Raw genomic sequence first — 11501 nt, 5'->3', positions numbered from 1 at the left:
CTCTGCAACGCACACGCTTGACCGGTTCTGTTTCACAGGTGCAGTCACACAGGGCCTGGGGGAGAAGGCAGGCTTAGCTTGCCATTTTCTGCGCCGGCAACACCCGTCTGCAGGGATGGTTACTGCCAGGAGACGCTTCTTGGCTCTCGTCCACCTCGCGTCCGCCAGACAGAGCGGCGCACCGTTTGGCGGGCCGGGCGGCGGGCAGCGCTATCGCGCCTCCAAGGCCCGCGCTGCAGGGCCCCCGCCAAGGGGAAGGCGGCACCGCCGGGAGGTGGCATCCGCAGCTGGCAGACGCGCGGCAGGAGCACCCGCGCAGGCGGCCCGGGACGCTTGCTGCCAGCTTTCCCCGTTCATCGTCAACTCCCATCCCACTCCCGCCGCCTCAGGGCACCAAAGGAGTCCACAGCCACCACCCGCCAGCGCAGAACATGAGCATAAGATCTAAGGCCGCGCATGAGCACAAGAACGGCCCACGGCCGCCACTCGCATTCGCCTTCCTCTTCCCTAAGAGAACGACCCTGCTACGCAGGCGCTCCCATGCACACCACACGACCTTTTTACGTATGCGCACATTGGCGCTACAATTTCGGTGCCCAAGGCGGCACTGCCTAAGCCATCGCGGCGTCCCGGCCGCTCCCCGCACGCATGCGCCACGTGCGCGGTTTCCTTGGCAGCCGTGATTGTTTTCGGCAAAACCACCTGCGTGGGGCTGCGAAGGGGAGCGCGGGGCGAGGGAGAGACCACTGGAGGCCGGGGGGGTGGAAAACAGGGTAACTGCATCAGTAGCTGTCGGCTGACCGGGGTGCTGCCAGACCCGGACGGAGCTGACGTGAGTGATGTCCTGGCGCTGCGGAGGTGCGGCGGGCGAGGGGTCGCGTTAGGCAAGGCTCGGACCCAGAGGCCGCGTACTACCGGGGTCCCGCCGGGCGCTGTAGCCACTCATCCGGGTGCGCGGCTCTAGAGGCGGGTAGGCTGAGGCACGCCCCCACTCTGCTCTTCCCTCCCTCGGCTCCCCTCCTGTGTGTTCTGCGTCCCCTCTCTCCCGCCACAGGCAGGGGGCTCAGCCGTGTGTTTGGAAGCCGTTACGGAGCGCGCCGCGGCGGGGCCTCCGGCGCGCGCGGCAGGAGCGGCGCGAGCGGGAGGCGGCGGGACCGAGGGCCGGCCCGCGGCCAGCCTTACCCGGGGGCATGCGGGCCGCACCTCGCGTGGGTGCTGGCTGAAGGCGCGACCTGGCCAGGCGGCCGCTGTGTATGCCGGTCCCCGGTCTCGGTGCGGAGTAGTGGCGTTATCCGTTCCTTAGTCGGGGTTTTCCCCGCTCGCGCTACAACCTTTGGATTTTCCTAGGGTGAGATTCCATGAGCCGCGGCACATTGAGATCCAGTGCCCTGTGCCTGGCGTGTTAAACCCCAGAGCAGCTATGCCTCCTTCGTATGAGGCATTCGTCCCGTCTATTAATCCAGTTGTGATTTGTGAACGCTCCTTTGTATCTGTTGTTTATTTCTCTAAGCAAAGCAAAATGACACTTTAGAAATTAAAATACTTAGGGTGGCCATGTGATGCGAGCCCATTTTCATAATTAAGATCCCAGATAAGGCAGAGACCTAAAGCTCTATTTCCTTCTACAGAACCGAAGTTCATACGTTTGCCATCAAGGGAGGAACTGGCTTTTTAACATCCTAATCAGCAATGCCAAATCTGTGGAAAAGTAACTTGGCAGTTAGCCTGAAATTAAATCTTTCTAATGTGTTACAATTAGAAAACTAAGCTGGGTAGCACCAGCCCTTTTAAACGTCCTGCTCGTCCATTTTCTGGACTTAAATACTGCTTTTTCATAAACAAAACCAGATTGGTTTATGATGTCACTTTTCTCATTAGTGAAGAGAAACATATATCAGTGTTATTTTGGTATGTAATTGTGAGTTAAAGCTCAGTGGTGATACCTACAGATGGCTGAATTAGAAGCCCACTAGTAAACCCCAGAATTTCCCACTATGATGAACGTTCTCATCTGAAAAATGAGAAGCAAACAAGGCCTGATGTTCTGCTTATTTTTAGCCACTGGAAATTACATTAACTTCTTATGACAAAAGAAAAAGTAAAACATTCATAAACATCATAAAAATCCTGGTGTGCAATTACATTTTGTCAGCTCAGTTTCCCAACTGGTCCTAGTTTAGTGGGACATTTGTCATTTCCCGTTCTGAAGTACAGATTCTGTGTGTTCTGCTCCATTATAGTATAGGTTTGATTGTTTGGGCTTTTTTTAGTGACCAATAAAAGTGATTTTTTTCTTAACAGTGGACTTTGCAGCAGGTTTTGCATAGGGAATTCCTATGCAGAATATCGCAACTCAGTGGGTGTTGTAGAATACTGTGAAAAGAGCAAGTATTTAATGTAAAATCACATTTATAAATACAGATGGAATATTAGAGAAGAGCAAAGTAGATGATTTTTGGCAAGGTACATAGTCATTCTTGAAATTTGTGGAAGATTTGGCTTCATGCTTTGGTTTTCCAGTTTTTTCCTGGTGGCTAGAATGTCTCCCTGTTGCAAGTATGTATTTTTGGCATTCCTGGACTGCCCTGATCAGGCAAAAATGCATCTTACAAGACTAATGATAACTGAGTTTATGCAGGTTGGGGCGCTGTGGTTGCTGAACTTTGATACATGATTAAATCTCTCCTATTTTAAGGTGAGATTACACTGACTAAACACCCTTGTTCTTATCCTTGTTGATTAATGATCTATATTTACACAAGTCTAGTAGTTGCTTTAATTTATCATGTCAAAGGTAATGCAATTAAAAATTGGAAATTATGTAAAATAACAGCACTATCATTACAGGACTTCATCTCTTAATTTTATTGCCAGAAGAGAGTAGACTTTTACTGAATAAATAGAGGTAAATAAAACATTCTAGTGTGAGGTGTCCCTGCCCATGGCAGGTGGGGTTCAAACTAGATGATCCTTGAGGTCTCTTCCAACCCTAACAATTCTATGATTCTGCACTCACTGGTAAATTGTCAAACCTACATGGTTTATAGACAAGGCTGGCAGATGTGAGGTGACTGTAACCTTTGGGAAGGTGTTTCTTCCATCATAAGCAAAAGTACATGCAAATTAATTTACCTATAGGTTTTTTTTATAGTGTGGTTAAAATTTGTCCGTGAAATTATTTGATCTTTGGAGCAGATACGCGCTTGACTTATTTTGCTGTTTTAAGAGCACTTAACCTTTTTATTTGCTGTCTGTAATTAGTGCTTGAAGGGTGGTTGAAATATCTCAACTAATAAGAGACTTTTCCATGTTCCTACAATCCTCAATGAATTATTAAAGTGGTAATATTTTTACAACTGCATTTAGTTTTCTGCTCTTTAAGATTCTGAGTGTTCTCTAGCCAATTGTCAACCAACTACCTGAAAAGCAGCACTTAATAAAATGGCTTTTTTGGTATAGCTAAGTAGAAATTGCAAAAGCACATTTATTTGTTAATGTTTGCTGCTTCTGTTTCCTGCAAGAAGTGTTCCTTTTAACTGCTACTGGTTTAGTTGTGAAAGTAAAGCTTTGCTTTATGGGTCAAAACATATTTTGGTGAAAATAATACTGCTTTGTCAGTGTCATGAAAGCATGTGGGAGAACAAAGTTGGTTTTGGTTGGTTGTTTTTAATTTCTTCCTGTGAAGTCCCTCACTTCTTTCAAACATCCTTGTACTGTTGGATACTTAGCATTGCTTAATGCGTGAAATAAACTATTGACACCTGGCAACTGACTAACCACCACTTCTGTAATCCCAAAGCAGTCCTAACACATTGCCTTTTGTTTCTTCTGGTTTGGCTAACCAGCAGACCAAACTACTGTAACAAATACAAAACTTCCTGTTAGGTATGAAGCCTGTGGGAGACAAGGAAGAAGCAAGTAATCTGTCAGGGGGATGACAGGGTTCTGAGGGTACAGTAGTGCAGATGCTTGGGGATGTAAGTGTAAGATTTGTAACACATGATGTTCCTAAACTGTACCCGGGAGTTGTGTGAGTGTTAGGTGGCTTGGACCAAAATGGTGCTGAGGATAATGCAGCCATATAGTCTAGCAGTATTTGCTACTATGTCTTAACTTACTAGGATAGATGTAGTCCGGATGAACATGAGTTAGTGGTGTCCAGAAGGAGATGTTACCTAGGGGGATCTTGAAACTATTGCCTTATGGGCTGTTAAGGAGATATGTATGGTAGTTTATTGCATAGAAGGCTAAAGGGAATATACCACAGTCATAGAAAGACAGGTTTCATTAGTTCCACTGTTTACAAAACAGCTTTGTGTGTTAGATTTTTTTGTAAAACATTCTGCATTTTCTAGATGAGAAGATAAAGCTGTATAGTATTTTAATTTGCCCTCAAGCTTTGTTTGGATTGCATTTGTAGGCTTTTCTCCACCACCAGGAGGGCCTAAACATTTTTTCTTTAGATAAATGAGTTTCATGTAAATGCTTGTCTGCTTTATGTAAAATACAAATGCCTTATGTAAACATAAATATGTAAATATTTGTAATGAAGTTAGATTTGCTGGCAGATGTTAATCTTTGCATTGGAAACTATCAGCTGGCTACAATGTGACTTCCCTGGCGATGCTTGTGAGGGTAGGAACCTTTTAAGAAAGGCTTCAATGTAAATGGTTTCATGGGTTAGTATTACTGAAATGAACTGTAGGGTGTTGTTTTTTTTAGGTGGCTGGAGGACTACAGTGCTGAACTATTTGGTTGTTGCCCAGAAATACATGGCTAGTTCATAGAATCACAGAATCATAGAATTGTTTCAGTTGGGAAAGACCTCTAAGATCACTGAGTCCAACCATTGACCTAATATACCACCATGGCTCTTAAACCATGTCCTGAACTGCCATGTCTACCATGAGTTTTGAGTACCTCCAGGGATGGTGACTTCATCACCTTGCTGGGCCACCTATTCCAATGCATTACCACCCTTTCAGTAGAGAAATTTTTCCTGATATCTGATCTGAACTTCCTCTGGTGCAACTTCAGGTCATTTCCTCTCTTCTATCACTTGATATTAGGGAGCAGAGACTGACTCCTACCTCACTACAACCTTGTTTCAGGTAGTTGTACAGAGCAGCCTACTCAAGACTAAATCCCAGTTCTCTCAGCAGCTTCTCATAAGACCTGTTCTCCAGACCCTTCACCAGCTTCATTGCCCTTTTCTGGACGCACTCCAGCACCTCAGTGTGCTTCTTGTAGTGAGGGGTCCAAAACTGAACATAGTATTCAAGGTGTGGCCTCACCAATGCCCAGTAAAGGCCACAATTACTTCCCAGCTCCTGCTGACCACACTAAAATTCAACTGCTCTCGCGCTGGCTTTTATTTACTCCAAAATAACAAGTATCAGATAGATGCTGAGAACCCTGAGCTGAGATTTGATGGCAGAGAACTTCTAGTAATTTAGACAAATAGTCTAGAAATAAATATTTTCCTAAAGGGTGTGTGCTTGTCCTTGATGTTAATTAGTGAGCATTCAATCGTTAGCTTCAAGCCTATGGACAAGTTATGTTAATGGAAGTGGTTAATTACTTCATATAGATGGTGAATTCTGAAGAAGGAGCAGCTGGTGTGTTGAGCCACTTCTAACTGAGGACTAAAAATGCCAGCAGGTAAGAATATTTTGTGTTTGATTTCCAAACATATTTTATAGTCAGAACTAGATGTAACTAGGAATTACTTCTGCCTACAAATTTTTAACGCTGTGTTGACTGTATTTTAAGTCCATGTTTGTAGGTAATTTTCAAAGTGTTACTCTTTGGTTGGTTGGTTTTGGTCTTGGTTTTTTTTTGTGTGTGTATTTTGTTTTCTATTTGAGGCCTTTTTGAAAAACTGACAATATCATAGTATCATATCATAGTATCAGTCAGGGTTGGAAGGGACCACAAGGATCATCTAGTTCCAACCCCCCCTGCCATGGGCAGGGACACCCCACACTAGATCAGGCTGGACAGAGCCTCATCCAGCCTGGGGTTAAACACCTCCAGGGATGGGGCCCCAACCACCTCCCTGGACAACCCATTCCAGGGCTTCACCACTCTCATGGGGAAGAACTTCCTCCTCACATCCAGCCTGAATCTCCCCACCTCCAGCTTCATTCCATTCCCCCTAGTCCTATCACTACCTGAGATCCTGAGAAGTCCTTCCCCAGCCTTCTTGTAGGCCCCCTTCAGATATTGGAAGGCCACAATTAGGTCACCTCTGAGCCTTCTCTTCTGCAGACTGAACAGCCCCAACTCCTTCAGTCTGTCCTCATAGGAGAGGTGCTCCAGCCCTCTGATCATCCTTGTGGCCCTTCTCTGGACGCGCTCCAGCACGTCCATATCCCTCCTGTAATAGGGGCTCCATAACTGGACACAGTACTCCAGGTGGGGTCTCACCAGAGCTGAGGATTCAGCAGCCTCTTTGACTGCTGGGCCAGACTGTATTTTTAATTCTTTAGCTACAAAGTAAGCATTATTTCAGGGGGTCTAGAATACCTACTACTTCAAGGCTTGAGTTGCTGCTGATAGCACTATTATGATTCACAGAAATGCAGGAACTCTCAGCTTCAACTGATTTCAGACCTGTGCGTTCTTCTTCCTTGTACCAATTTTCTCAGGGTAATGCTTCTCTGACTGCCAGATGCAGTAAGAAGCCAGAGCTGCTGCTTCTCCTGGAGGCTCTGTCACCTCTGTTATCAGTGTGCCACTGTTCATAAACAGTGAGAGCAATAATCTGTCCTCTGCTTTGGCAGTTTTATGCTGATCCTGATGCGTTGCTTTCTTCAGGAAACAGTAGACAATACAGACTTCAGCAACGAGTAATGAATAGCCTGACATGTTTGTAAAATGTTTCTGAGTTATCCTTGTGGTTTACATTGTCAGTGGAAATTCTTAACTGAATACTAAGTGAATTTCCTGGTAAACTTTCCCTGATAAAATAATTCTTGTGCTTTGCCATTTTAAAGCATGCTTGTGGACTTCATTAGCAATGGTGACTATTGAACCTCGTGAATCACACTCTAGAGTTCTGTTTTCCAGTTGAAAGCGAGGCAAAGGCAAAAACCAGAGTCCGCTTTGAGGAAATCTTCGGGCATCATGCTGGTCTGGCAGACACAAAGAAATCAAAGAAGAAAAAGTTTCACACTGAAGAGAATATTGTGGTGAGTTTGAACATATGCAAACTTTGGTTTATTGCTTTCCTTTATGGAAAAAAGATCAGGAAAACGTGGTAGAAGATGTAAGCCCTTTTAAAAATGAAGTCTATTTCTTCACATGTATTTTTAGATCTGTATTGGCTTTTGTTGGTTGTGTACCAGCAAGATATCCTTGAAATTTGGAAGCATGCCAAAATTTAATAGAATATAATACTGGTAAAAAGAAAGTGGCACGTGTAGGCATGCACTCTTTTAAAGTCTGCCAGTACATTTTTTTTCCAGTTATATTTTTCAGAAGAGTTCAAGATTTTTGAATTCAGATCAGTGTGGTATCTAAAATGTAGCATAGAAGAGGTGGGTTCCCTCCCACCCCCACCCCCCTTTCTTTTTTTTCTTTTCTTTTCTTTTCTTTTCATAGCTAACATGTGCAGACTTCCTTGGCTAGCTTCACTTTTTTGGTGGAATGTGAGTTTTTAAATCTGTACCAGTAAGTATTTTTGAGCACTTAACTGCATGTTCATAGGCAAATACATATTACTCAGAGGTTTTGTAAGCTTACTTTGGATTTAGAATTGGTTTCTATTCCAGAAGTCTGATGTAAACCACTAGTATTTTGACGTTACCTAGAAACACTTAGAATCACCATAAACTGAATCATAAGTTTGTGGTGTGCACACAAATTCAAACCCATTTTTAGAATCAGTGTGGAAGCTTTGCTTCATGGTTTTATTGAGCCATAGCAGGCAAGGCACTGAAAAGTGCTTTGAGAGCTTGAGAATGCGTATCCAAACCTAACACTGAACATTTTGAATACATACTTAGAGTGTGAGAAAGTTGCAAGAGCTCAGGTTGGTATTTTCCATGCTGGCTGTATGTAAAAGCTTCAGCAAATAACCAGTTGTTTTTTGGAAGAAAGAAATTTGTGTGGGAGGGGAAGAAAAGTTAGGTAGAGGGAAGTTGTTTACTTTTGCCCCAGTTTTCCTCACTTTATATTGTACATATTATATTCTTATTCTTGTATAATATATTATAATATATAATGAACTATTTATTATTATTATATAATATATTATATTATTCCTCACTTAATTATACAGAGTTTCACATATCTTGAAATAATGTGAAATTTATCTGTGACAGTTGTCTGTGTCATCCTTTTTTTTTCTTCTGGCTTTACTGCATCTAGCCTTTCTTAAATTAATAAAGGCTCTTCCATCATAGTCCACTGTTTCCTTCAAACCTGAGTTCTGAAGCTGCAGGAGGTTGCTGTGATTTTAAAAAACAGGAGATCACCTGCATCCTTGTTTGTGTAATAAAATATGTATTTTATATATCTCATATTTAATATTTTGGGTAGCGGTATCTTCAAGACACTGCTGTAACTTACTTACAAAATATATTTACAGGTTCTGTTATTCAGTTGTAGGTATTACATTCTACATATGAAGACAGTTAAATGATTTAAGCACAAATCTGAGAATTTCCAATACAGTGATTTAAATTGGAAAGAAAGGTGCTGCAATCTGCAGTTTCCTATGCGGGGCATTCTGTAGCAAATGATCTGGGTACTCACGGCTTGTTCCTCTGTCTGGTATCTTCCCAGACACTCTAACTATAATTCAAGTGGCTCTTGGCTCAGAGAGGGCTAAGGGGCCTCTCTCCTTTTGTGCCCGATTCATAGTCTGGAGCTTTTCCTTGGCTCAGAGAGAGCTGAGGGGCCTCTCTGTCTCTCTCATGCACTTAGTCGCAGGGCTCTCAGAGTGTTGGTTGTCTTGGTCCAGGTGCAAGGCCCAGGTGTAGCTTTTCTGCTAGAGCAGGCTCTTCAGTTGCAACTGCAGAAACATGTGGCTCTTGCAGCTTTCTGGGTGAGAACAAGGCAAATTGCCTACCTTCTCTGCTGGTTCAAATACTGTCTGAAGACAATCTGGTAACAGAGAAACCTGATAGCTGAACCTGTAGAATGGGACATATCCATATATGGCCAAGGACACACACAATTCACAGTTGTGTGTTGCAAGGTTAATTACATGTACTACACCTTTTCCTGGACCGTCTGGACCCCAGGAAATGTCCAGGTTTGCACATTCACAGGTGCTTAACCCATATTCTGGGTTCGGGCATGCTTTGGAGCTTGTCCCTTCAGAACGGCTTGCTCTGCTTTGTGTTCCATTGCATGGAGTGTGCCTGGAGAGAAGGGAAGTAGCCTGACTAGGAGAGGAAAGGCTGATGTCAGCAGGGCAAGATGAGTTTGAAGTCACAACTGATACAAATGAGGGACTTGTAATGGAGATGGAAATAGTCATTAACTGTGGCCAGTGAAAGTTCTGCTTTGTTGCTCAGTAGCCACAGGTGCAGTGGATAAGAGACCAGAAGGCATGGCTGAAAAAACAAGCAATAAGCAGTAAGAAAGTGAATCTGCCAGTATCCCTTCGGGAATACCAGTCAACATACTTGTTTTTAACCAGTTGTGTCTCCTATTGCAAGTTGTGAGAGTAAGGCAAGCCTCAGTCCAGGCAGTGCCCAGATTATTTTTCACAGATATATTAAACTGCCTGTAGTCAGTGTGAAAAAACATTTACTTTATTTGGTTCAATATAAATTTCATGTTAAAGAGGTCTCAGAAGAAGCTGGTGAAGTTTTCTATCAGGTGAAAAGCAAGATCCCCTTATGGAGACAAGAATTTCTTCTCTAGATTGTAGTCTGACCAGCTTACAATATTGAGCTGGGCTTGCACTGATAACTAAGGTTTTATATTCAAGGCAGGATTGCAACAGAGAGATCCTTTTACAGCTTTTTCCTTCCAACCTTACTGAATCTGCTCCTTCCCTTTCTTCAGAAGGCCCTGGATGACAGGTTGGAATCTAGAGTTTCATGAGAGTGCAAAAAATAGTGAGTCTTATCTCCAAGCTTGAAAATTACTATATTCTTTTGCATAAGGTGGATATTTTATGAGGTTCTTCTGACTAATTCAGAACTTTAGCTTCTGTCTCAGTTGTCAAATAAAATCTGTGGAGCTTTGAGGTTGCAAAATTTTCAGTGTCTGTTTTGTAGCACCCCCCCCCACTCTTTATGGAGTAGACTTGTGGATTATTCTTCTTACTGGATAGACATAAAAGTAATATAAAAAAGTAATATAAAAACAAGTGAAAGAAAGTTGAGGGTGAAGTGCCCAAACATAGAATTTTATTTTTCACTGTGATTTTTCTGTTGCCTTCCAATCTGTCACTTTTAAACAAGAAAGAAACTAGATTTAATTCCTTTGATCTTTGTTTTACTGTATGTAATGTTGCTAAAGAAATACAGTACTGTTTATCCCTAGAACATAAGTTTTAGTATGTTTTATGTTCTTCTCATTTATAGCTTGATACCTTTAGAAGTAATATTGATCTAGCAAAGGAGAGTGTGAATGATGAAGCAATTATAAACAACACCTATAATCCTGAAGAAGAGAGCCCTCGATTTAAGAAAAATAAGCTGAGAGAGAAAGCCTCAATTGCAGAGAAAATAAACAATGATATTCTTAGCAGGGAGCAGAGCAAACAACCACAGTCTAACAAGAAGAAAAAGAAATCACTGTTACAAGAACAATTTAATGAGGAGGAAAATGTATATGAAGCTAAATTGGAGAGTGTTGAGAAAAAGATTGATGTTCCAAAGAAGAGCACAAAAAATAAATCCCAAACAGATGTGCCTCATCAGGAAGGTGATAAAAAGAGTAAGAATTCCTTGACTGAAGTGAGAAATGTAAGTGAATTAGAAGAGGAAGAAGAGCTAATTCGAGCCTATCAGATGCATGTGGCTGAGGATGAGGCAAATGCAATTAAAAAGAAAATAAAAATGAAACTTAAAGAACAGATGTCAGAACTTGCCTCTACTGTTCAAAGCCATGAAGTTGTATCGAGCAGTGAAGTGGTCAAGAAGAAGAAAAAGAAGAAAGAAAAAGCAGTTTTGAGTGAATCTGAAACAAGGTACCATGATAAACTGTATGCTGTGTGTCTGAATCAGGATCTCAGGTAGTGATAGGACTAGGCAGGATCTCAGGTAGTGATAGGACTAGGGGGAATGGAATGGAGCTGGAGGTGGGGAGATTCAGGCTGGATGTGAGGAGGAGGTTCTTCACCATGAGAGTGGTGAAACCCTGGAATGTGTTGTCCAGGGAGGTGGTCGAGGCCCCGTCCCTGGAGGTGTTTAAGACCAGGCTGGATGAGGCTCTGTCCATCCTGATGTAGTGTGGGGTGTCCCTGCCCATGGCAGGGGGGTTGGAACTAGATGATCCTTGTGGTCCCTTCCAACCCTGAATGAAACTATGAAACT

At 43.0% G+C, this 11501-nt stretch overlaps 1 protein-coding gene across 8 annotated transcripts in view; it reads left to right on the top strand.

Annotated features, from left to right (window-relative positions):
- The first annotated feature begins 615 nt into the window (after positions 1-615).
- AHI1 (Abelson helper integration site 1) overlaps positions 616-11501 on the top strand; it is a 108739-nt gene continuing 97853 nt past the window's right edge. For 2 of the 8 annotated variants that reach the window (XM_068149996.1, XM_068149952.1), the window contains exons 1-4: positions 616-832; positions 5591-5661; positions 7072-7193; positions 10548-11155. In XM_068149996.1, coding sequence (XP_068006097.1) covers positions 5652-5661; positions 7072-7193; positions 10548-11155 — 740 coding nt within the window. In that variant the 5' untranslated portion in view covers positions 616-832; positions 5591-5651. Of the gene's footprint in view, positions 859-885; positions 971-1274; positions 1349-5590; positions 5662-7071; positions 7194-10547; positions 11156-11501 lie in introns of those variants that run through there. The other 6 variants (XM_068150000.1, XM_068150010.1, XM_068149971.1 and 3 more) reach the window with 5 other exon arrangements.

This window comes from Melanerpes formicivorus, unplaced genomic scaffold (genome assembly GCF_026170545.1).
Source record: "Melanerpes formicivorus ecotype bairdi unplaced genomic scaffold, bMelFor1.0.p_v2 SCAF_2, whole genome shotgun sequence".
NCBI classification, from domain to species: Eukaryota; Metazoa; Chordata; class Aves; order Piciformes; family Picidae; genus Melanerpes; species Melanerpes formicivorus.
The sequence above is the reverse complement of the archived record's forward strand: the minus strand, read 5'-3'. Positions and strand labels throughout refer to the sequence as shown.